Consider the following 27,579-nt stretch of genomic DNA (forward strand, 5'->3'; position numbering starts at 1 on the left):
CCTGGTGATCTCACCTCCTACTTCCTACAACAGGCCAGAATAATGGACTCACACCAAACCTACCTTGGTCCACTGCAGGGGTGGAGGTGACCTCCTTAGATATGGTTGTGCATTGCTTATTTTCTTAGTAGGAGTCAGAATGTCTGGAGGGAAGCAAACCAGCCTTGGTCCATGTGCCATCAGAAGAAGGGAGCTGCCATGAGAGTGTGATGGTCAGAACTGTAATCTGGTAGGGCCCCATGCAAGAGAACTCTGGGATGCCAAGGGTGGGGGTGGTGTCCAAGGAAGGGTCCAGAGGTGGCAAGAGCTCCTCCCCTGTCCCCAGCTGTTAGCGAGCCATGGAAGCCCATAGCGCCACACTAGGCTAGGCCAGCTCTGTCCCAATCTCCCCGACCTAAGAGGTCCTGCCCAGGCCACTCGCTGGGCACCTCTCCTCATCCGTGTCTGCTGATTGTGGCATCTTCCCGTCTCTGGGAAGTCCTTCATATTACTGAGATGACTTTTTTCGCTTTGTTTCCCTGGGAGAAGAAGAAGATACAGCTTCTGGTCTCTCCAAAAGCCCTGTGGTGGGCTGTGGCTGTCTAACTGAACGAGGATTCTGGAATTTACTGGCCCTTCAATCTCTTCTGTAGTTTTGTCAGAAGATTTGGAATGCGGCCTTTCCTTTCTACTCAGAGCCATAGCTACACGCACTGTTTTAAAACAGTTTGTTTCCTTCCACGGGGAATTCTATAACTTTCTAATTCTGTTTTTAAATAAAGTGATGGATTTGAATCACCTATGCAGGTATTTCATCTAACACCGGGGACCTTTTGGGCTGGAATTAAGTGGAAAACTGAGTGTACGCTTGCTGTTTCCTTTCTTTCCTACAGTTTTACAGGGTTGTTTGCTTCCTTCTGTGGCAATATTCCTTCAGTGGGAATATAAAGTCACTCTGCATTTCTCTTTTCTTCTCTCATTTTCTAGGCTCTCATAGTCTTTCCCATCCTTACTGACTCCTCTTTGAAAATGAGCTGCAGTTAGGCTCATACATTGGTCCAAAGAAACCAACCCTTCCGACAATACGGACGTCAGCCAGGGTATTTCTAATGGTTCCCCGATAGGAGTTTGCTCTATTTTTTCCGTTTTTGTTGTTGTTGTTGTTGTTGTTGTTGTTGTTTTTTGCTTTCAGTTTTATTTTTTTTATTATTAAATTTATTGGGATGACATTAGCTAATAAAATTATATAGGTTTAAAGTGTACAATTCTATAATATATCATCTATATGTTATGTGTTCACCATCCAAAGTCAAATCTCCTTCCATCACCATATATTTGATCCCCTTTACCCTCCTCTTCTTCCCCCCTCCCCCCTTTCCCTCCGGTAACCACTAAACTGTTGTCTGTAGCTATGAGTTTTTGCTCATTTGTTCGTCTTGTTCATTTGTTGCTTTCAGTTTTACATCCCACATGAGTCAAATCATATGGTTCTCGACTTTTTCTGTCTGACTTATTTCGCGTAGCATGATAATCTCAAGATCCATCCATGTTTTTGCAAATGGTACTGTCATCTTTTCTTATAGCTGAGTAGTATTCCATTGTGTATATATACCACAACTTCTTTATCCATTCATCTGTCGAAGGACATTTTGGTTGTTTCCATGTCTTGGCCACCGTAAATAACGCTGTAATGAACATTGGGGTACATATATCTTTACTGATAAATGTTTTCAGATTTTTTGGATAGATACAAAAAAGAGGAATTACTGGGTCATATGGTAATTTTATTCTTAATTTATTCTTTTGAGGAACTTCCATACTGTTTTCCATAGTGGCTGTACCAGTTTACATTCCCACCAGCAGTGTATGAAGGGTTCCTTTTTCTCCACAGCCCCTCCAACACTTGTTATTTCTTGTCTCGTTGATAATAGCCATTCCAACAAGTGTGAGGTGGTATCTCATTGTGGTTTTGATTTGCATTTCCCTAATACCTAGTGAAGTTGAGTGTTTTTTCATATATCTGTCAGCTGTTTGTATGTCTTCTTGGGAGAAGTATCTGTTCAGGTCCTCTGCCCATTTTTTGATTGGATTGTTTGTTTTTTTGTTCTTCAGTTATATGAGTTCTTTATGTATTTTGGATATTAGCCTCTTATCAGAGGTGTTGTTTGCAAATATCTTCTCCCGTTCAGTTGGTTTCCTCTGTTTTGTTGACAGGCTTTCTAGCCCCAGGTCTTCCCTTACTGTAGTATATCTAAGAAGTCTGGGGATCTGGAACCAACCCCAACCCAAATCTACTCCCCAAGGCAATCCATGCTACCAGCTAATGAATAGACACCCAGGCCTCTCCTTATGCATTTACATATATTCTAATATGCCCAAGGATCAGAAGACATCAGAAAGACACCCAACTTATTTTTTTCCAAATGAATAATGAGTCGACACAATTTACTGAAAGGTCTAGCTTTCTCAAACAATCCAACATGCCATCTATATCAAATAGTAAATTTTCAAACATATGTGGATATACATATATGTAACTATATATAAAACTCTATCTGGATAGATAAATAGATTGAAAGATGTCTAGCTAATATATGTGTATGTTTATATATATTATATATTGTATATATTTCATATGTAATATTAGATATCTCTGTCTACCTATAACTTGCTGGTTTCTACTGCTCTATTATATGGCCTTGATCCCTTGGCTATTCCTGCTCTAATAGCACTGTATTACTTTGTAACATTTGAAATCTAAAATAAGAAGGCTATGCTAGCCCATGTGGCTTGAGTATCTATGTTGAACAAACACGGATCCCCCACATTGCAGAAAGTGAACCTAAGAAGCTTGCAGAAGGGGCGCACAAACCTTTCCCCCTCCTTCTCCTTCTCACCACTACCAGGGCCCAGTGAGGGTCAAGCCCAGTAGACTCTGGCCCTGGAAGTTCTCCCCAGTCAACACGTAGCCCTGGCCTCTCTCCTGGCAGCTTCCCACCCACTCCGCTGAGTCCCTGCTGACAGTAAGCCCGTTTCCAGGAGGGGTGCAGGGCCCCAGCCTGGTTATGTGCCCCCTCCACCCCCACCCCCCCACCCCACACTGCCTGATTCCGCTAATCAGCCTGCCCTGCCTCTTCAAGGCACTGATTCCCAAAGGCAGCCAAAGCTCTGGCAAGCACTCGAGCAGCTCCTGTGAAGCTACATTACAAACCAAAATGAGTCCTGTTTTTAATTTGGTTTTTCTTCCCCTGTAACAAGCAAAGTTCACATTATAGATAAATTGCCCAGAAATTCCAATTTAATGAGGCATATGCATTTTTCAGGCCTAGAAGCACAGAAAACATCCTGCACGCTGGTATTTTTACACCAAAGAGTTTATTAAGAAGACAGCTTTGAAAATGTCAGAAATTTACATAGAGTGCCAGGCCAGTTGGTCAGAAGGGCTGATCTGACAAAAGGGCCCATCAGCCAGGAAGTGGAAGAAGAGCAGGCTGGTTGGTGGTCTTCTTGAGATGTTCTCCCTGCTGGGGTAGAAAGCTCCAGGGCTGGGGAGGATAATACCTACCGTCCAGGTCTCCCGCCCAGCTCTTAGATTGGATTGCATGAGCACAGTGTCACCCAGCACCTGGACACTTGGGAGTGCTCAGTAATGGAGTGTCCCGTGTCCTGCTCAGTCTGTGGCTGCGATTCCGAGTAGAAATAGAAAGCTGCCATCAAGGAAATCTAGGACACCAGCATGCCTCCCCAAGGTCTCTGACGGGAAGAGGCCCCAAATAAAATAAACTAACAGAGGGAAGCAAAATTAAATGGCCTTGTGAAAACACAATTAACTAGCACAACAACGGATACTTGATTATTCTTTAAGAAAGAAAACAGTGAGACTATCCTGTAAAAACCCTGAAGCCCTGGCGTTCCCCGGGCATGCAATACGTTGTTAGGGGACAGCTTCTGAGGTAATGCCTGTGAGCTTTTTAATGCACATAACGACTCCTTTTGTAAGAGAACAACCAAACGCATTCATAGTACTGCAAAACTGGAGCAACGTGAGACCAAAAACATGACAGAGGGAGAAACAAAGAGCATTGTTTCTTTGCCAACTTGAAAGACTGGATTATTTAATTCAGTTTTTTATTTATATTCTAGGACTCTGTGTTGAGAAATCAGAGAATAAAATATGATCCATTTAAATTTTTCATTATTTCCAATATGTTAAACTGCCACAAATCACCCCTCAATCAAGAGTGAACTTGTTCCCTGGTAAGATGGGAAAGAAATGTTCCCTTTCCTCGCATTTTCTGTTTCCGTGATTATTGCAACTGAAAGAGAAAGGGTGCTATAACATATCCTGGGCAGCCACTGCGTGCCAGGCATTCGACTAGGCCCCAGGAAGGCAGAATGGCCAACAATGGCCCCTGGACCTGTGCATAAGGAACAACAGACTGTATCGTGTTGACGTTCCACACATGCCTAAAAATTTGGCATACCTGTTTTGAATTCCAGCTCTACCACTTCTTATCTGTGCTGCTTTGGGCAAGTTGCTAAGCTTCTCTGAGTCTTGGTTATTATCACATCTTTAAAGCAGGGATGACCCCAACTTCATCTGGTTGGTGTGAACCACAGAAATTCATGTGGTGCTGAAGTGTTTAGCACAGAGCCAGGCACAATATGCACTGAGTAGTTTCCCCAACTTACACGTCTTCCTGACATTAAGAAGCTTAGAGTTTGGTGAAGGCAGCAGACCTACAAGGGTCCGTCTTACACTCCAACAGGCATTGTAATGTATGCACGTGCCCAGCCAGGACGTAGAAAAGGAAGTGAGTAATTCTAACTGGGCAACTCCTACAGGGTGACCAAGCGGAGGCATTTCAGCCAGGTCTTACAAGATAGTAGGAGTCTGCGGGTGGAAGCATAAGTTGCAATCAGAATGAAAGACGGGTGTTTTTAAAGAAGTTCGTTCTCAGGACTACTACATTTCTTCTGTTTTTAAGAATATGGAAATGAGCATTGAGGCAGCAAGGGAATGTGGGAAAATGAACTGCATTCATTGTCTCCATCTGTTCTCTGTCACCTGTTTTAGCTTCACAATATTGTTTTCCCAGGGCTCCGTGGAGTGGGAATCCAAAACATTCGGAGCCATGGTGCAGGCCCCGTAAAGAGAGTGCACACTGGGACTGGCCCTGGTGGACCCCTGACACACTGATGACAGCACGCCCTCGCCATGCTCTGCACGGCGCCACACACACTTTGTGTCGGGCTCATTTGGCCCTCACGGCTCCCCCATGAGATCACTAGGATTGTCCCACCTCCCAGAGGGGGAAACAGAAACACTGAGGAGTCGCTCGTCCAAGGTCACGCAGTGAGAATCCACGTCTTTGACACCCCAGAGTCCATACTCTTAACTCCAGGTGATGCTGACAATGTGTGGTTGGGCAGAGCCAACGCATGCAGTTGAAGAGCTGGGCCCTGGCACTAGACGGCCAGGGTTCAAATCCTAACATTGCCATGCATTAGCCCTTGACCTCGGTAAAGATGTCTTCCTAGTTTTGTTTTGTATTTTGGGAGAGTTTTTTTTTTTTTGGGGGGGGGGAGGGTGGTGGTTTTGTTGTTGTTTTGTCTTGTTTGTTTTTGCACAGGAATGCTATTTTTTTTTTTTGGAATGCTATTTATGTTTTCCTTGGCAGAATGTCAAATGCTACATTTTTTCAAACAAAATTAAAATCCTACTTAAGGTCTTTTCGTAAAATATACTCATACAAGTAGATTTAAAATGATAGAAATTCTGTGAGCTCTAAGAAATCTATAGCCTGTGGTTTCATAACAGAAACAAAATTAAAACAATTAAAAGATCTGTAACGTCCAGCATCCTCTCAATTTCCTCATCTGTAAAATGGGAATGACAATATTATCGACCTCACAGGGTCGATGTGGAAGCTGAAAACGTAGATCCAGGAAGCTCTTAGAACAGTACCTGGCGCATAGCAAACACTCCATTTAATTCTGGCAGTTGCTGCTGTTGATACCATTATTATTAATGAGTGCTTCCCCCCCGGGGGCTGTCTGGAAAGACCAGACTCGATGCCTTCTGGGAAGCATTAGCAGGGGCCTGTCTCCGGTCCCCGGTGTCATTCTGCAGTCCAGGGTCTGACTCTTCTGCTTCGCAGGATAAACACTGAATTCGATTGGTGCACACAGAGGTGCTTGGGTCTGTTCACGGCACCTAAATTCTCAAGGGATTCATAGGAAACCAGACTGCTTCTCTATGCATTAAAATGAGACTGTTGTTTCGTAGGGACTGTCCATGCCTATGTCCATGGAAGCGCAAAGACGTCGGGGGGTTGGTGCTGAGGCTGCAGCTGAGCCTGGGAGCAGGCAAAGCAGCTCCCTAGCTGCTGGTCCAGCTGGGATGCTGAGTACAGGCCTGCCCTTCGGGGGGCGGCACTGAGCTGCTCCCATAAGGCTGGTGGCAGCTGCTCAGATGCCCATTCCCTTTGATGGTGGGTAGTTTCTTACTCCCCAGCTCCCCTTCTCAGACCCAGGCTGCCTAGCCCTCCTTTCAGCGACCACAGCCTCCCTCAAGTACCAACCATGTTGCAACCCCTGAAGATTACCTTCAGGTCATGGATGAGGAATCGGAGTGGCTCCCGTTCACTTGGCCACATGTTGTGAATAGCCCCCCCAGTTTCCCCTGCGCGTGAATAATCCGACCCATTCTAGATTCATCTTAATTCTATCCTCAGGGGTAACTCTTTCTCAAAATTTGGGAAATATCTTCTAAGGTTCAGAACCAGGGCTCTGGGGTCATACTACCTGGGCCCAAATCCTGACTCTACCACCTTAGTAACTGTGTGGTTTCTGTCTCCATTTCCTTATCCGTAAGTGGGGATATTATACCTACTGCATTAATTGCCTGTTGCCACTGTAACAAATTACTACAAACTTGGAACCTGGAAATGTATTCTTCCCCAGCGCTGGAGGCCAGAAGTCCAAAATCAGTCACACTGGGCCAAAATCAAGGTGTCAGTAGGGTGACACTCTCTTTGAAGGCCCTAGATGAGAATCCTTTCTTTTCTCTTGCGGCTTCCGGTGGCTGCGTCACTCCAATCTCTGCCCTGTGGTCAGATGGTCTTCTCTTTTATGTGTCTCAAATCTCTCTCTTCTTTCCTATTATAAGGGCACTAGTGATTGCATTGAGCCCCCTCTCCTCCCAATAATCCAAAATAATCTCCCCATCCCAAGATCCTGAACTTGATTAGACCTGCAAAGCTTTTGCCATATAAGGTAGCATTCACAGGTTCCAAGAACTAGGATGTGGAGTCTTTTCCGCTGTGAGGACTAAGATGGAAATTCCAACTCTTTATGGAGACTTGCAATCTTGGTTAAATCAGGTCTTCAACATCCTCAGAAACAAAACTGGCAGTATAAGGCAGAGATGACGAAATTCAGGTATCTTTGCCAGACTGATGAACTCCTGTCTCTTCAGGGGTATCTATTTCAAAGACTGGTGGTGAAGTGACAGCGGACGACTGACAAGCATCTTTCTGGCTTAAGTACTAAAGGGGCTGGAGCACCAGCAATGAGTCACTGGGACAGTTCCTACATTACCCAAGCCACCCAGTTCAAAGAAATCTGAGTCCTGTTCAGTGAGTCTCCCTGATAGATAAGACTTTCATTTCTTATGTTATGCCCTTTAATATTATTAGAATTTCCTACAATGGGCAGGTGTGACTTTTACAACCACCTAAAATAATAATAATAATAACATGTTTAAATCTTGGTTGGTTTCACATTATCCAGATTCCAAACCCCTCACAACAGTGGTTCAGATTCTTAATAATCAGTCTCTCCAAAATCATCTCCTTTCAGTTTCTCCTGGAGAAGCTATGTTCCAACCACAGCCATCTACTTTCTGATCCCTAAATATTCATTCATTCAGCAACTATCTAGGGAGTGTGGTAGATGTGCTAAGCAATGTTTTAGGAGCTGGGGTCATAATAGTGAACAGATATCCCTGCTCTCATGGACTTACATTCTAGTGAATATCTGTTCCATGTGTCAAGTGTGTATTGTTCTCTCTTCCCAATTGTCCTCTCATCTGACAACATCCCACCCACTTCTCCTGTCTTAGTTTAGATGCCGCATCCCCTATGAGGTCCCCAGGGCTACCCTCCATCAGAGGTAATGACTTCTTCTTCCTCCACATGTCCATGTGCCCTACCTGTATCTTCATGACAGTTTCTCCTACCTGGTCTTCATAAGAGTTACATTCAAGGTGTGAAAGCAACAAAACTGGACTCGGACTCTGAGACGGGCTGCAGATTCTGCCTGCATGAGAGACGGGCAAATAAAGGGTTCCCTCCTCACAGGCTTGTCATTGGGAATAAAGGAGGCAAAACACTTAGCACAGAGCAGGCCCAGAGTGGGTGGACAGTGTTGCTTTCTGAATAAACAACTGTAACTATAATGATGTTTTTGGATTTGTGTTAAGAATTATATGGCACCTAGTGTGGGAGTTTGTGCCCAGCACCCAGTGAAAATTTCTTGAATCTATTTCGAATATAATCTGACATTGTTTGGGGATTTTTTTTTTTCAGGTATTCTGTTTACAAGGATCCAGCAGGCTGGCTGAATATTAACCCCATCAATGGGACTGTTGATACAATGGCTGTGCTGGACCGTGAGTCCCCATTTGTCCACAACAGCGTGTACACTGCCCTCTTCCTGGCAATCGACAGTGGTGAGTAACGTGTTTAATGCCATCAAGTATATTTTCAACTATAAATACATTTTTATGTTTCTTCTAATATGCTGAGAGGTGTTTTGGGGATGAATATTAGCATGTGGAGGGCAGGGAACGTGAATGTTCAAATACACAGTGAGTCGGTACCATCCCCAAGTCCTGGTTCTCAAGTCTTTGTCCAGTTCCAGGTCAGCGCAGTGAGCTCAAGGTGCTCCATCTCAGGCGGGCACTGAGGTTAGGAAGCCACGTTGGTGACTTTCATGGTGGTGTCACACTCTTATCTGGAGGGAGGGTTTTTTGTCTTAATGCAAATTGAAAGAAGGTCCCAGATGACGTCAGGGATGCTGATGATTGAATTGTTCCCACAGCTTTTATCCTATTATGATATGCTACCATGGAAAGACGTCCCATGCACTCAGTCACTTCATAATCACAAAACAATTGCTGTTTATTCAGAAGCTAATAATGCAACATCCATGTACCGGACTCCATTCTAGATACTGGGGATATAACAGTGAGGAAACAAAAATGACTGTCCTCGTGCAGCTGACACAAGATAGGGAGAAAATTAAAATGCACGGTATACTGTTATGGGGAAAATAAGGAAAGCCTACTATTTGTGTATGAAATGGGGGAACAGCAAAAAGAGGTAGGAGCTGTCAGGGAGTTACAATGTTAGCTAGGTGTCTCTGGAGAACCTCACTGAATAAGTGACATTTGAGTGGAAACATGAAGGAAATAAAAACTGGAGCAGAGAGAGTAGGTGGTACATAAAGGGAACGGGGAGGCAAGTCATGTAGAGTCGTGGGGGCCCCCATACTATCCTTGGCTTTTACTTTGTGTGAAATGGGATGCCGCTGCTGAGTTCCAAGGAGAGTTCGAAGTGCCACAATCACGCTGCTAATCAGACATAGGGGACAAGGGCAGAATAGGGAGACCTCTTAAGAGACTGATGATAATCTAGGCAAGATGGTATCTTGGACCGATAATAAGGGAGGGGATGAAAAGGGATCCTATTCTGGGGACATTCTGTTTATTTCAGACACAAAGGATTTGCCATTGGCGGAGAAGAGGGGATCAGAGTTGGTTTTGGGGGTATGTTAAGCTGACATGTCTACTGTGTCAGTCACATGAGAAGTTTTGCTCTCCCTATTATTCTTAAAAGCCAGGTACTCAAATCTGAAAATTCAGTTTTGAATCCTATGTATCACAATGAATACTTCAGGGCTCTTTGTATATACCCTTCATTATACTCAATAATGGATGAACTAAGAATTCTCAGCCCCCCCTCTACAGACCAGGTACTCACACACAAACCAAGTTGGAGCAAAGTCTCTAAGAAGTGAGCCATCAGTGTGACATTCAACAGGCAGAGAGGGCTTCGAAATAAAGTCAACCTTTGAGTTTGGCCTTGAAAGACAGATAGGGTTTGGATAAGAGCAGAGTCAGGAAGTAGAGACGCCTGCGAGCCTAGAGCAGGGGAATCAAAACTAGAAAGGAGTGTGGCATAGGAGGTAAGAAAAGGAAAGAGAAGAGTTGTGTCCACTGTAAGTGAAAATGCAGAAATCTATTTGGATGTATATGAAAATGTCATATCTTCAAAGCATCTCAAAATTCGGACAAGTCATTGTCTGAATGATGGGAACAGGCAACCAAAAGATCCCAGAATTCTTGAGAAGGAAATTGACGTGATGAAGTAGCATGTAGACATTCATCAACAGAGACCTGGATAGTGGCCTTGGTCCTGGAGACTCAAAGATGAATAACACAAGATCATTGTGCTCAATGAGCTCATGAGTTATTTCGGGAGTTAGGCTAGTAAACAAAAGATTGCAATAGGATATCATGAGTGTTCTGATGAAACTAAGCCCAGAGGAGCCCCTCGTAATCCCTCAGCGGTGGTCACAGGGAGCTTCCATGAGCGATGAAGGATAAGTTGAGAAAAAGGTAAGTCACTCTAATGGAAGCCTGGAAGAATATGGATGTACAGAACATTGAAACATTGGTCAGCATTCCTGGTACTAGCATGGTAGACTCCCTATATGCAAAGATAAGGGAGTAGAAGCAGGCAGGCACCCATCTGTTCAACGCCTGGTTTAGAACAGGTGCTCACATATCTGTGGAATAGATCACAAAATACATCATAAAATGTTTTGTATGCTATGCCAAGGAATTAGACTTGATTATTTTTCTTACTTGCCTCCAGAATAAACTTTGTGCTTTAGAAAGATAACTCCTATGGTTGTGCGAAAAAATGGGCCAGATGATGACAAGACATAAGGCAGAGAGGCATTAGAAAGCTGTGGCAGAAATCAAGCTAAGAGAAGTATGAGCCAAAACCAAAGCAGTGAAGTTATTTTGGGTGGAATGAATCTAGTTAGGAAGTAGGTTGAAAGCCATAGCAGGTATCTCAGTTGAAAGGGTCAGGGTATGCCTGGTGGCAATAGAAATGGACCAGAAAGGAGAATCTAGAAAATATTTGGATGGAAGAAACAAGGCTTTGAAGAAAAGAGAAAAAAAAACATACTCAACATGAAATAGTGAAAGGTGATATTAAGATTTCTAGTCCAGAAACCAGGAATGTTTATTCTATTGGCAGAAATGGGACTGGTTTCAAAGGATTGTTCCCATGTTGTCTTTATGGGGTGGATTTTGAGATGATGTCCCATGAGAAGCTGGCGACATGGGACTGAAATAGAGATGAGGAGATGTTTCTTAGGAAGTCTCCTATGAAAAGAGATGGGAGCCATCAGAACAGATAAGTTTTGTAGAAAGACTATGTCTAGACAGGAGTTCTAGGAGCACAGTGGATGACAATAAGCCAAGAATGTTTAAAGTGCTGTTCAAATGAAAAGCATCAATTATAGATCAGCCAAAGTAATGATTATAGAGTTCTGCACTACATAAGAGTATCTGTACTTATAGAGAAAGTCTCAGCTAAGAATACCATCAAGGAAAGTTGAAAATAAGCAAGTAGTACAGTCATCATTGCCTTATGAAATGTTTTATGCAATTAATCATCAAAAAAAAAAAACAACCTTAGAAATTAAGTACTTTAATTTTGCCAGAAATGAGAGCCTTCTCTCCAGGTGTAACTGAGCAAGCTGCTTCTAGACCCTGAGGCTCAATTTCTACTTCTATAAAATGAGGAAGATAATTCCTGCTTATAAGATTGTCATGAGAAATGAGAAACTGAAGAGCTGTGCCCTCTAGGCTCCCCATCCAAAGCCATATTAAATGTTCAATAAATGTTAATCCCATCCCAACGGGGGTGATAGAAAAAAAAGAATGGAAGCAAGAATGATCCTCAACAAAAATACGGCTGGAAATCTGCTTCTTGTCTAACTCTGTTAATATTAATATCAGACAAAGAAATTCAAAATCTAATGTTACAAATGTTTCCAAAAGGATGGTAATGTCCCAGAAGATGTAATGGTAAATAGAAAACAAGTTGGCATTAATATACAGAACCACCATTAGCGACGATAATCTTGAAGAAGGCCCAAAAGACATAGAGCAAAAAGAGCATAAACCTTAAAAGACCTTATAAATCAGATAACTTTTTTTAAAGACTCCTTTAGTCACTTCCTAAGAACTTATCTTTAGGTATTATGTTTAACCAGAAAAAAAAAAAAAAAAAACAACACTTACCTATTAAATCAAAGTTGGTACTATTAACTGATATCTCAACTTTATCTAATGAAAGCATTTAATTTTATTAATTTTATAGAAATTCAGTGGATTTTTGATTTTTGATGGAATGAAAGAATAAGCATTTTTTTATCATCTAGCACTACGAAAGCTACAGCAAAATAAATTGCTTTTCTCCAAAAAAGGAGTCACTCAGGAATTTATGCCAAAACATGTCAATAAAATACACAGTTGTAGAAACTTCGAGCTAGGATGTAGTAAACCAATGTCCCCACTGCACAAACTAGAAAAATCTGGATAGATTACAAAGATCTTAATTGTGAAACCATCTGAGAGCTGCAGAAGTGGTGAAACCTAGATCAAGTAAAATAACAAAGAGGGAAGAACCAGTTATTTTTTTTTCTCTCTGGGGCTTTTTCTGATTCTTGGTAAGGGTCAGACTTGACCCAAGCAAAGAGCCCAGAATGAAGGAAAATAAATCAGAAACACTTGTAATAGTCATGTGGAGCTGCTGTGACCAAGTGAAAACTTGAGGCGTCTTAAACACATGGTTGCCTTTCCCCCATGGACAAATAAATGCCTTTTAAAGGACAGAGTGAAATCTTCTGGGGACTCAGGGGAAACAAAAACCTAACAAAGGAAGCAAATTCACCTTAAACACACAATTATTCTTTCTTTAAGACATTAAATATAATGTCATTAAAACATTTTCTCTTTAAGGCATATAGAACCCTAGCCATACCGTCCTCCAAGGGGTTAGAGGATGGGATGGGTGATGCTATAGATGGGATGTTTGTCCCCCCAAAAAATTCATATGTTGAAACCTGATCCCCAATGTGATGGTATTTGGAGGTAGGGCCTGTGGAAGATGTTTAGGTCATGAGGATGAAAACCTTCATGAATGGGACTAATGCCCTTATAAAAGAGACCCAAGAGAGCTCCTTTGCCCCTCCTGCCATATGAGGACACAGAGAAAAGACTATATATTGAAAACTACAAATCACTACTAAGAGAATTTCAAAAAAAAGAAAAATCATATCGAAATACAGAGATATACCATGTTCATGAATTGGAAGATTCAAAGCTATTGAAATGTCAGTTATCTTCAAATTGACCTGAAGGATTCAGTGTAATACGAAACAGAATCCCAGGTTTTTGTTTTGAGGAGAAGAGGAAGAAACTGATTGTAAAATTCATGTGGAAATACAAAGGGCTAAAAATAGCCAAGGCAACTTACTGAAGAATAAGTTGGAGGACTTATGCTACCATATAATCAGACCTATTAGAAAACTATAGTAATTAAAACGCTGTGGTATTTGCACAAAGATAGAAAAAAAAACTAACCAGTACAATAGAATAGAGAGTTCAGAAACAGATCCACACATATGCAGACCCTGATGATAACACAGCTGAAAAGAAGGAAAATGCCAAGTGTTGGCAAGGATGTAAAATAACTGGAACTCTCATATCCAACTGGTGGAATATAAACTGGTACAACCACTTTGGAAACTGAAAGTACTAACTAAGGCTGAATATACCGTATTATCCAGGAATTACATGCCTAGCTATATATCCAACAAAAATGTGTCTCTGTGCTCACCACCATGCCTGTGTCAGAATGCTAACAACAGCACTATTCATGATAGCCCAAAACTGGGAGCTATCTAAATGCCCAACAAAGGTAGAATTTAAGAAATGGTGGTATATTCACACAATTGAGCCTATGCAATGCTGAGAATGAATGTTCTGCAACTATTTACAACAATATGAATGAATCTCACAAATATAATGTTGAGCAAAAAAAAGGGGTAGGGTCTGAAACTGAAGATCACATACTGAATGGTTCCATTTATACAAAGCTCCAACATACGTGAAACTAATCATTGCTGCTGGATTACCTCATGGATGGGTTTCCTGATGTTATAATATTGGACTTCATGGTTGTGTTCAGATTCTTCAAGTTGTGGATTTATGAAAACATGAACATTTCTATATTTCAATAAAAACAAAAGCAAAGAGCAAGTACGTGGCCCACTGTGCCTTCCCCGGAGGGCTGTAACCATTCATGTATTCCCTAAGCACCTGTTTACCCTAGAGATAGACTCACAGCATCTTATCATTCGAAAGAAGGACAATCCTCAGCTGCTGATGGGCCAGGAAAAGGTGAGTGATAGGATGTCTGCAGAGATAACAAAGTAAAGCATGCACTCTGCAGTCTCTATAATACTTTGCAAAAGGCAGAATGTCGCCATCATCACTTGCTACACACAGCTCTATTTATTCAGTTCAGAACAACGATAGTGGCAGCTCCAAAAGAGAATTTTCTTTTAGGTACCTCTTAGAGACTAGAAACTGTGAGTTCAGAATGGTGATGTAAAAAGACAGTTGGAAGCATGGCTGGAAACCTGTTTTAAGGTTAAAAGAAATAAAAAGCCCTTTGGACCTTGGGTCCCCAAAACTAGTCTAGATAGATTCTAGAACCATGCTACATGATAATATTAATAATGCCCAGATTCTAGATAATTGGGGAGGAAAAGACACTTTAGCACCTCCCTGCGGATAGAGGCTAAATTGTAACTCACAGAGTATTGAAGGATATATGGGGCATTTTTCCTAAACCGATAACAATTTTAATGAGCTACAAATTACCTAACATTGTTTCATTATAACTGAAATGCTTTTGTTTTAATAAAGCAGGACTGGCTATAGTTAAATGATTGGAAGAGTAAAGCCTTTAATCCTATAGATTAATAAGGTATGACCTTTAATGTTGGCAAGCATTTTATCTTTAGAGAAGAATGTCATCATTTACCTTATGTGGTCCAGATTTTCTGAAAAGGTTAACATAGTGCCGTCAGAGTACAGGAACTCTTTTATTAAAGATTTCAATGAACACAGAATTGCTGGCCTATCTTTAAACAGGGAGGGAAATAATAACTGTTAAGGAAAGTACCGAGATGCAGAGAGAACATTCGGGAATGCACTAAGATGGAATTCCTTTGGGACTGTGCTGACAACAGACAAAGCAGCAGCAATTAGGACAGGGCAAATCCCGGTGTGATTATCACACCTGCCCAGGTAACCACCAGAAAGGTCACATGTTAGTCTCACTGCCTTATGTGGGCTGAAAATAGTCATAAGCAGTTTCTCCTAGGAGTTCTGGAATCCCACTGGGACGGTTTCAGGCAGAAAAGGCAGAGCTGGCTGCTGCTTCTGGTTAACCGCCTTTCACTCAGGATTCTGTTGGGCTAGTCTTCCTGCCCCTTCTCACCTATAACCTCATCTTTCACTCCTCCTGTTCTGAAGTTGTATGGGGTTCAGCATTTCACCATTACCGTGTTTCCCCCGAAAAGAAGACCTAACCGGAAAATAAGCCCTAGCATGATTCTTCAGGATGACATCCCCTGAACGTAAGCCCTCATGCGTCTTTTGGAGCAAAAATTAATATAAGACCCGGTCTTATTTTCGGGGAAACACGGTAGTATTGAATGGCTCTCACGCCCTCAGAGAAGGTCTAAAATTGTGGCTCCAGATGCCAAAGACACATATTTGGCTTCAGTTAAATCCAAATGCCCTTGCTCTCAGCACCCCCGCTATGCAGAGAGTTTAAAGAAACAGGGGCCGGGGGGGGGGGGGGGGGGGTATGCCTTTTAGTTCTTCCTAAGACTCAGTGCATATGAGATGGTTTGAACCAGGAAGCCCATACTACCTCTATTAAGAGATACTGAGTCCATATTAAGTCTTTATGTGATTATCAAAAGTGTCGCATTCTATTTTCATTTGAAAGAATAAGGGAATGATAGCATCAGAACAAGCCCAGTTATCACTAAATTCAGCAGCATGTTTTCATGACTTAGCAACTTGTATAAAGTATGTTTGAGTCTGTCAGTGAAAAATGTGATGTGGGTTACTGAGAAAACACAGATAGAGAACCAAGCAGAACAGCTGTAAAACTCAAGTGGAAAAGACGAAGATAATGATTTTTCATAGGCTGAGATCTATCATGTCTCAACCTGTCTTTTCCCTCGGCCCCTATGTGATGGATGCTCTGATGATGCCAGCTGATTCAAAATTGAAATATTGTGCAGAGTACATTTAGATTGATTAAAGGACAAAAATGTTATTCAGCCCCATATGAAATGACTGCTGAACTACTCCTGTGTTTCCCCGAAAATAAGATTGGGTCTTATATTAATTTTTGCTCCAAAAGATGTATTCGGGCTTATGTTCAGGAGATGTCATCCTGAAAAATCACTCTAGGGCTTATTTTCTGGTTAGGTCTTATTTTCAGGGAAACACGGTAAATCACAAAGCCCCCCCCCCCCTCGCATAGCAGGGAATGTGAACTTCAAAACAATGCCACAATGTGTGGTCTTTCTCTTTTTGTAGATCGACCAAGCTTGAGACTGCATGGAGGACATAGTAAGATTATTTAGATTAATCCTACTTAAAAGATGCTAGTTTGGATAAAACCAAGCCATTAGTTATGATGGCAACCCAATTAAGCCAGTTTAACACCCCTTATCTCAGCTGTTATAGTAATTAAGGAAGAAAAATCAATTCGAAGACCCAGCCATCATTCCTTGTTATTTCAAGTACCCGTAAAATATCAATCACATTGAAAATACTAGTTTCAATTTTGTCACTGACAAAATGGCCCAATAAAAGAACCCTTGAGATTTGGTGACAGCGAGGCTGTGATGAGAGCCATTTGAAGACAGCATATGCAATCCATAGACAGTGTGGGGGCCTGGTGCTCTGCTGTACCTCGAAATGAGCCACCTCCCCAACTCAGCTGTACCACCCTAGGTGTGTGACTTATGCTCACTCCGCCTCGGTTTCCCCATCTGCAGAGTGAGGACAATGCCACCTGCCCTGCTGAATTGTTATAAGGACTGGAAATCATGAATACAAAATTCCTGGTGTCTAGTAAACACCTAATAAACAGTTAAGTCAACTGCCTGGAACTGAGATTACAGACTGACTTTCTAAATTTAACATTACAAAATCGTGAGCGTCTGAGGCAAACTGTGACATGCCCTCTGATGATCACCCTGCTGGTGGTCTGAGCATTTTTCTAGGGCAGGAGTGAGCTGCAGAGGCCTCCACTCAGAGTAGGGCTCTGAATCTGAAAATTAGCCAGAAAATGCTACTTTGGACACCAGCATCAATTCAAGGAGGTTGCCTATCTGACTGGAGAGGGGGTTAAGCCAACATTCATCTACCTGATAGCAAAACATTTCCCATTGACCAGCCAAATCAACCATCTTGAACAGAATGTTTTCAGACATTCATGGGAAAAGAAATTGATTTGAACATTAAAATACTATCTGCAACGCCCATCTATGCCTGCTCAATTCCTCCTGCCACAGTGTCTCTTAGCTGGTTTTTCTCTCTATTTTCCATTCCCTCGTTCAGCTAATAGCGTGACCGACTGCACAGTCCCCAAGCTAAAACCCCATTCCCTACCTACCCCATCACTCCCACTCCAATTCTCACTGTCTGTTCTGCCTCCTGAATCCAGCCTCTGCCTCTGCATTCCAGCTGCCCTCATCTCAGCCCTCGATGTTGATCTCCATTACTGCACTGGCATCCCAGCTAGTCTTCCTATGTCCTCTCTCCTCACTCAAGTGGATTCCTTTCCATGCCTCCAGCATCTTCTGCTTTTATCAAAGCCATTCTCCTGCTTAAAAGTCTTCACATTTCTTCCCACAAAAGTAGCCTCACTATTTCCTCCTCCTAGAACAGCCTTCTCTCTCTCCACAAAGCCTTCTCATTTCTAGCACACTCAAATGCCATCTCTTCATGAAGCCTTCCGATCAGTCCCCAGGTGGTTAATTACTCCATGCTACAAGCTCCCATGATGTTTTTTCTTCATGTCTCTTCCTGCACTTTCAATGCTATTCTGCATTTACATATCTGTTCCTGCCACACATTTAGGGTTTCAAGAGCAGGCACCCTGTACTATGGATTTTTGTGCACACCCAACCAGGCACAGGGCTGAGTCCCAATAAATGATTATTGACTGAATGAATAAAATGGAACTTTCATGTTTAAATATGACGTCCAAATCAACTCTTCCCCTATTTTTTTCTTTCCCTCAAAAGTCCGCAAGCGTAAACCAAAAAGCCAAAAGTTTGGCTTTTTAAAAACAGTTCAGTGCTTCAGATTATTCTCTCTTCTAAAACAATTTTTGAGTCTGATTATGTGAATAATTGTCTTCGTTCTACATCAAGTATTATACACAGAAACCTGGCATTACGTTTTGCAAATCTGTTTTCTACCAGGTTTTTTGTTGGTTTGCTATTAAAATTTTTCAATGCATAAAATGGAATTGGCAGTATCTTTATTAACAAAACAATTTTTAAAATGCTTGTGAATTAAAAAGGAGAATTGACTCTGAGTGGTGAACACACAATGTGATATATAGATGATTACAGAATCATTACAGAATCATTCACTTGACACCTATGTAATTTTGCTAACCATTGTCACCCCAATAAATTTAATTGGGAAAAACAGAAATATTTTTTAAAAACAGAACAAATAAAAAGTAGAGCATACAATGGCAAAAATCAATTAAATGATATCAATAGTTACATTCAATGTACATACATACACGAAATGTCTTAAAGATAAAGTTTGACAAATGGATAACAAAAAAACAATTATATGCTGTTAAAAAATAACTAAAATAAAAGTTATTTCTTATAACTTATAGAAACTACTCCACACTTATAGAAATACTGAAAGTTACAGGATAGAAAAGTACACACCATGCAAATATTAAATAAAGGAAAGCCAGTCTAGCCACATAAATATGAAATAAATAAATAAATAACTTTAAGCCAAAAAAAAGAAATAATAAGAGCAGTGAGATTTTTTGACTTATGGGGCACATGCCAAATTTTTTGCAAAATACTGTTACTAAAAAGCCATAGTAAATAAAACATAGGGATGAACAAAACAATATAAAGGGTGACCACATAGAGAAGAACCCTGGTCCACTCTTACTTTCCAGCAAAGGTGAAGATAAGCTTAGCACCCTGTTCATACGAAGGAAAAGATCTGGCATTTATTTGCACACAGCTGCTTGGTGAGGTTTCAACAGGAGCACAGAAACACAGAGGGAACTCGATGGGCAGTAGATTGCCCCACTCATGCATCTTGACCCTACAAACAAACCTCAAAAACTAGCTGGGCTGCCCAGCCTTTGCTTAGGTGCCCACCTCTGAACTTTGGTTCCTATAAATTGACCCATCTTCTGATTTTCCCCCAGAATCTGGGCCTCAATCTTTCTTGAGACACCAGCTGAGGTCTTTCTCCTTGTGTTGGTGTTGACTCCCTGCTCTGAGCCCCAGTTCCTTAGACTCCATTACACACAAACAGGATTGTTTCTCCCCTAGGTGAGATAAGGGAGGACTGCAATATAGATGCAGTCACTATTGTCAGAATGTAAGCGAGATAGAGATGGAAATCTATAGATATGTAAACATACGAGTATATGGTTAAATGTTTGGAAAGAGCAATTTATCATTAGCTTTTTCAAATCAACCTAAATTCAAAAATTTACTCTTCCACACCAGCAGGGAGAACAGTCCTGATGCTCAGAGCCCGTGGAACTCAGAAATGTGCTTCCTGTTTTTCCTCCTCCTTCCTCTACCTTCCTGCATTTTATTCTTCACATAGGCAACCTCACTTTGCACACTATTCCCATATAAAAACCACTTGCACTCATGATTCCCAAGGTAAGACTCATGACGCATGCCTCTAGGCCCAGCTCAGGGAAGATTTGGGACCAGTGGCTAGAAAAATTGACTGCTTTCCTGTACTTCTCAGAGCTAGCCTCTGAAAGTTCTCATTAAGATCCTGACATTCTCTGCATATGAAGCTGGCCCATGAAACTGTGGCAAGACCAGGACCCTATTCTTCTAAGGGGACTCTCGTGAGGAGATGTGTTTGGAGTCTTACTAGTCAAGGGACATTGTGGCCTGTGAAATTCCGGTCCCTGGTATACAGGTGATTATAGCAGCATTATTTATAACAGATAAAGAGTAGAAACCATCCAAATGTCCATCAGCTAGTGAATGGATAAATAAAACACAGTCTATCCATAGAGTGGAATATTATTTAATCATGAAAAGAAATGAAGTGCAGATTCATGCCACAGCATGGATGAACCTCAGAAATGTTATGCTAAGTAAAAAATCCAGACCCAAAAGTCCACATATTGTATGATCCTAATTACAGTAATTTCCAGAAAACACAAATCTTTAGAGAAAGAAAGCAGATTAGTGGTTGCCTAAAGCTGGAAGCAGATAAGGAGATTTAGTACAAATAGGCCCATGATTTCCTTTTGGGGTAATATAAATGTTCTAAAATTAAGTAATGGTGTTAGGTGCACAAACTCTGTAAATTTACTAAATATCAATGCATTGTAAAAACAAATGATCGAGTGAGAGACAAGGAAGTAAAGTGGAATTGGGAAAATATTTCTAAATCCCTGTTTAATGTTTTGAGTTTACACTTCGGTTTCTGATTATTATAGTAATCGTGGTTATTATGAAGAAAATTTTAAAAAATGAAAGTATTATTTTAATGTTGACTACCTGGAGAGATAACCACTACCTAGGTTTTGGTGTATTTCTTTCTCATCTTTTTCTAATCATACATATTTTTTTAAATTAGGGTCCTACTTTGTTTTTAACTATGTCTCTTACTGACAAGATTTTTTTTTTCCTGAATAATGGAACCTATCAGAAAAATCTCAGTGTTTTTTAGCTAAGGGGAAGTCCTGTTTGGTCAGGATTCTAACTAAAATAAAATCCCTATGATTAAAAAGAACACACACAAAAACCAAAAATCTACCCTGTTTCTCATGACGGTCACACTCACAGCACCAAAACAGTGCACCCATGTGCAACCCATTTTCTGGGGACTGGCTTCAGCTCTGTAGGGCTCCCAGAAAAAGCAATCTAGTGTTGGTCATGTAAATAAAGAAAGCATGGAAGATTCTTTTTTTCTTTACCCTCTACCATAGCTCGATGTCAACCACAAGCACCAAAATACTGAAATTTTACACACTGTAGTCTGACTCAGATGATAGGTTGCATCACACGCTCCAAGCATTATTCCATTCACTTTCTGGAGCGCCCAGAGATCTCGTGGCCTGGGAATACCACGTCTTCAGGCCACGGCTCTCAAACAAGCAATGCACCTATGGTCGCCTTGGATAAGTTGCTTAATCTAAGTCCCAGTTTGCTCTTCTAGAAAATAAGGGAAAACTAGAAAGTTAGACTCCAAATCCTCAAAGCAGCAACCCATCTGTTTTGCTTGGACTTTTTCAACTCTGAATAACAGCAGGGGTTCAGTTTCTCTACATAAATCTTCACCTTCCGTTAGTTACATGATCCTGCTTCTCTTAGAAAAATGTGCACCTCTGCCCCCACTAAACCTAGAATGCTCAAGTCCAAGTGTAAAATATTGAGCCCACCAGAACAAGGGTTTAGCCCAGCTGGCAACAGGCCCGCTGCCGAGCACGGGCTGCCACTTCAGTCATCTGATGGACAGTTATCACCACTCAAAGTAAAGAAATACAAGTTAAATTGTCTGGTTTCAAAATCAAGTGTTGGGATCAATTTGGTCCTGTCTTGGTCCTGTAATATGCTTAGAGATAGTATAAGCTCTCAGTGCTGAGTAGACGTGACAAAACCAGAAATGGGAGCAAGACATGGCCAGCGCTGGCAAGACTGTGGCAGGCTGCCAACTTAATGAAGTGAAAACATCTCTGTGGTCTGGAAGTCACAGTCCTCTAGATGGAACAGACTCCGCCATGCAGATCCATAGCAAAGAAAATGGTGACCAAATATTTCCCCATGTCTTGCCATTGTTTGATAGCGTGAGAGCTAGAAGCAAAATGAATAAGCCACCAACATGTGAAGGCTTGACGGAGAGGGAGATGGGGAGTTGTTGAGTGGGTACAGAGTTTCAGGTGGGGGAGATGAAAAAGTTCCTGAGATGGATGGTGTGACGGTTGCACAAAAATGTAAATGTATTGAATGCCACGAACCTGTATACTTAAAAATGATTAACGTGGCAAATATGATGTTACGTATATTTTACCATAATAAACAGTAGCTCATAGGAAAGAAGATTAAAATAAGAATAAGAATAAGAATAACCCAGATCATGATTTAGGAATTTTAGTTTGCTTTTATGGTTGAAATAAGAGCCTATAAGAAACTAGCTACTTAGTAAATTTCTCACTTGGAAAGTAAAGGTTCACCCTTGCTCTAGAGAAGAAAGCCTGAGACTCACCTAGTTACACTGAGCCCGACCTAATTGTCTTTGGGTCTCAGCCTCATCACACCTTAAAAAATGGTGTCCCAGCTTAGTTGCTCTAAACTTGCGCCGAGCCCACGGCTGCACTTCCGGTGTCTGCTGACCCCTCAGTGTGAATGGAGGTGCATTCCCCTAGGGGCAGGGCCAGGACCCTCATCATCAGATTTGCAACAGGGTCTGCACCTCCCACTCAATTTAAAACCCACTAGCAGATATGGTTCATCATTCAGGGTCCCTTTCATCTCCTAACATTATAAAGACAAAAGCCCCTGCAAACACCAAGCAGTCCCTCCATGTGTTCGGAGATTGGACTTCCTCTGATCTTTAAATTGGCTACCCCTAGAACATGGCACATGGGCTTCCTCTGAGGGTGCTGAAAGGAAGAGGAAGTATGGTTCCAGCTCCATATCTTGGGAGTTTTCCTCAAATTCAGGCTTTTTTTTTTTCTATTGCAATAGGAAATCCATGATGGAGGGCACAGTTCCAGGCATGCTTTGGCTCTGCTATATAGTTATGTAGAGTAGTCCCTTGGGAATTGGGGTTTGCTGATGGAAAGGGGTAGAGAAGGGATGAGGGATTTTTGCTGAGCGCCAAGGAATTACCTGGAAGCTCCAATAGGAGCTTCTATGGTCCCTGGAACTATTGGAACAAAACGGGCTTGTGAAGAATCATTACATTTTGACTTATATTTGAATTTTTGATAGTGATTTTTCTCTACTCTGTGCATATAAACCAGGAGAGGCTCTTTCCCTGAGGATTTTGAGAATCCACTCTTTACCTTATCAATGAAAAAAAAAAAGTTCATTTTATTTGAGTTCAGAAAAAGACATCATCAGGCTGGCCTGGGAATAACACATGGGGAATAGAAGACAGTAGTATAATTAAGTTCACAAAAGGCCGATTCTTATAGCCATATTTCAGATACTCATAATGCCTTCTCATCCATTCCACCAAATGACTTCATAATATATTCAGAGTGAAAAAAATAAAATGGATTCCTCTGAGATATTCAATTAGTTCAATAAAAAAAGAAAAATAATTTTTCAATAAAGAAATGTAACCAAATGACTAAAGCTGACGCTGGAAAACCAACTTTAAAGTAATTATGCATTTCCTTTGCGTTCTTGCTCTAATAAAAGTTGATGATATGCCACCCTTAGAAATAGCCATTCTTCTGACGATTAATTACATGTGTGTTCCTATCTTAGCAGATATTTATTTGAATGCTTACTCTAGAACTGTCTTTGGATGTTGATATATTTAAAGTTTCACCAGCCTCACTAAAGAGTCTGTTCTCACTGCTTCATGACTCACTGCTCAGCTTCGGTCAAGCTGGTTTCTTCTCCACTAATGGAAACCTCTCCCTGAAACAAGTCACCAATAACATTCTCCTTACAAAATCCCATTGCTTCTCTTTACTCCTTATCCTTCTGGGCATCCTAACACTTTTAACTGTTTATTGAGCATTGCCTTCTTTTCTAATGCATCTACCTTGCGTCGTCAAACTATCATCTGCTCTTGAAACTTTGGGGTTTCTGTCTCCACCCCTCTGTCATTCTGCACTTTCACCTCGGGTGACCTAATTTGCTACAAAGGTTTCAAAGCATCTGTGTTGACAACGCCCAGCTCACTAACTCAGCCCTGGCATTTCTCCTAAGTTCTGTGCCCCTCTACTCAAGGCTGAACTCATCTTTCCACTCCCTGCTCCCTTCTGCTCTTCTCCCACAACCTCACCTGAGTGCCTAATCACCAAGAGGAGACATTTCTTTCCTGGTCAGACTGCCTACATCATGACTCAGTCAATGATTGGTCTCCCTGCCTCCAGCGTCCAACATCTCCTGTCAATTCCATTGTGTGTTTCTAAAACTACGTCAGATCAGATTGTTCCACCGACTTTCTGTAAACCTCTATTGGCTTCGTGTACTCCCCAGAATCAGTGCAAGCAATTCATCGTGACAGTCAAGGCCCCCATGCCCTGCTGGATATCTCCAGCCTCTTCCCCTTGCTGTGCTTCCATCCACCCTGCCGTAGGGGACAGCCCCATGATGGCGTCGGATGACTTTGCATGGAACGACATAGATCGGGAGTGAAGGCTAGAGCTACAGCCAATTCCCGTGTTAGCAGAATATCTCAGGATCCTCTCGGAACTGTGGGCACGGCAGCCTTGTGAGAAGCTGCTACAATCCATTTCCCACTCATCTCCCTATGGCCCCTGCGAGGCTGTCACAAGACAGTTTCTCATCATCTTCCGGGTTCTGATGCGGATTGAGGCTCCCTGCTTGCCCCTCTTCGGGTGCAACTGCAGACAATGAAACCGCTGAGCAGCAGCTTGAAATTGACTCCTCAGCAACAGGAGGAGTCAAATGGCCCCGTTTGTTTGGGGGTCATCTTTGCCTACTAGTCCCTCGGCTTCCAGGGAAGTAGTGAACGGCCGGCAGCTAAAAAGGACTCGTTGTTCCTTTACCAACAGAATCTGTCAGACCTGGCCTGGCCTTGCACTTGACACTTGTACCCTGAGCTCAAATATTCACTTCTACCCCCATGTGATTCATAACTTAACTTGAATCTTAACGTGCATTTCAAAAAATAAACATAGTATGAGACAAAATAAAATTAAGCTTGTAAATCTGGTTCAGTGCAAATGAGGACAGGAAAAATAAAGTGGAGCCAGACGTGAGGTCAGTACCAGTGCATCAAATTAGAGTACTATACCTTTAGAAGTGCAGGAAATCCTTTTGGAATAAGGCAAATCCATACACTTACTATTTGTGGCCTGCACATTTGGCTCTCACTGGCCTCGCAGAAAATTAGGAGCTATTAATGAATGGTCTGTCCCAAGAGCAAGATGCATAGATGATTAAAAATGAATTGAGAGAAAGGTAAATGAAATCATGCTGAGTCTTATTAAGATTAAACACCCTTTTCTTGAAGCGAAAGACATTATTGTTTAGGTGATTACAAGGGCTTCTTAAAACAATGTTCCCTAAAATGAACAACATTTCAGGAAGTAGCTAAAATATTGACAAGACACGGCTTTAAACGTAAGGCCCAAAGATGGTTATGATTGCTTCCACTGCCCCAGGAGCCGGCTAGTGGTTTCGTTTCTCATAATTAACCCACCTTTCTCAATCTGTCCTGTGATGCCAGGCCGGCCAGGCCAGCCCCCAATGGCACCATCAGCTATGCCAGACCCTTTTTCACCCATAAAAGAAAACCCTGGAAGAATTGTTTCTCTCTTCAGTCAACTACCCAGTCAGTGTAGACCTATTCCACATTCCACATGGCCTTCTGGAGTCTCCATTCCCCTGTACCACCAACATACGGGAATTCTTGGATATTGAGATAAAAGGTTGAATTTGGTAAGCAAGGAAAAGTCCTCCTCGTGATCTCTACTCTTCAAGTGACTTTCAATGTGTTGGTACAACTCACATGTTAGAAGCTCAGCATTCTAAAAGTGAATGCTGAAGAGCGTACATCAACAGTTTTATATATGATAACAGGCTTTGGAAACCACTCAATTTTATACAAATACAAGGTCTGACAATTACATTCGTGAACGCATCCTAGAAAAAGTGGTACATATCTCTTTGCTGAATATCACTACGGTCACCTTCAAAGTACTCCGCTTGGGAAGCTATGCACCAACGCCAGGGCCTTGTCCACCTTTCAAATCAATTTTGGAACTCTGTTTTTGGAATGGCCGTGAAAGCTGTCATCATGTTACCCTTGATGTCCTGAATGTCATCAAAATGTCTTCCTTTCAATATTTCCTTTATCTTCAGGTAAAGAAAGAAGTCATTGGGCCAGATCAGGTGAGTAGGGAGGGTGTTCCAATACAGTTATTTGTTTACTTGTTAAAAACTCCCTCACAGACAGTGCCGTGTGTGCAGGTGCATTGTCATGATGCAAGGGCCATGAATTGTTGGTGAAAAGATCAGGTCATCTAACTTTTTCACGCAGCCTTTTCAGCACTTCCAAATAGCAAACTTGGTGAACTGTTTGCCCAGTTGGTGCAAATTCATAATGAATAATCCCCCTGATATCAAAAAACAACATCGTGAGCAACACGTGGCAACAAGTTCGTGAACTTAATTGTCAGACCTCGTATGGTACTGCTGTTAGTCCTGTTTGAACCCTGTTACCAACAATAAAAGTGTCCAGCATATCGAGGGAAAGTACTACAGAACATTACTCTCGCATTATACTCTCGGTTGTGTGCTAACATCGTCCTTTTTTCCCGCAGGCAACCCACCTGCCACCGGGACTGGAACTTTGCTGATCACCCTGGAAGATGTGAATGACAACGCTCCTGTCATTTACCCCACAGTAGCCGAAATCTGTAATGATGCCAAAAACCTCAGTGTAGTCATTTTGGGAGCGTCAGATAAGGATCTCCACCCAAATACAGATCCTTTCAAATTTGAAATCCATAAACAAACTGTTCCTGATAAAGTCTGGAAGATTTCCAAGATAAACAGTAAGTCCAGTTAAACATTCTATCGTTACTCTTCTGGCTCGGAGCCTACTTTCCAGTTAAACATTCTATCGTTGTTCTGGCTTCGAGCCTACTTTCCCTAGTTTGGTTTCTTTTCCCAAATTGTTTCTCCTCTCCTGTTCTCTCTTGTATTCTCACATGGCTTATGTCAAGTTATTTATGCACTATAAATACTGACAATTTTCCCACCAGCAAATGAATGCAATCTGTAAAAATATTTTTAAGTTTTAAAAATCCTTTATTATGTGAAATTTCAAACACATACAAAAGTAAGTTCTCCATCACCTAGCTTCACCAATTAGCAGCTCGTGAATTTGTAAAAATATTGACTATCAGTTCCTTATAAATGTAAATATCAAAGTGTTCTCTTTTGCTC

The 27,579-nt window shown here is 41.6% G+C and overlaps 1 protein-coding gene across 5 annotated transcripts in view; it reads left to right on the plus strand.

Annotated features, from left to right (window-relative positions):
* Positions 1 to 27,579, plus strand: part of CDH13 (cadherin 13) — a gene marked incomplete at its 3' end in the record, with an annotated part of 1,171,491 nt that overhangs the window by 1,135,590 nt on the left and 8,322 nt on the right. For all 5 annotated transcript variants that reach the window (XM_081031360.1, XM_081031359.1, XM_081031358.1 and 2 more), the window contains 2 exons: positions 8,571 to 8,713; positions 26,952 to 27,185. In XM_081031360.1, the coding sequence (XP_080887486.1) occupies positions 8,571 to 8,713; positions 26,952 to 27,185 (377 nt within the window). The remainder of the gene's footprint in view (positions 1 to 8,570; positions 8,714 to 26,951; positions 27,186 to 27,579) is intronic.

The sequence above is a fragment of the Rhinolophus hipposideros genome (assembly GCF_964194185.1).
Source record: "Rhinolophus hipposideros genome assembly, chromosome: 21".
NCBI lineage: Eukaryota > Metazoa > Chordata > Mammalia > Chiroptera > Rhinolophidae > Rhinolophus > Rhinolophus hipposideros.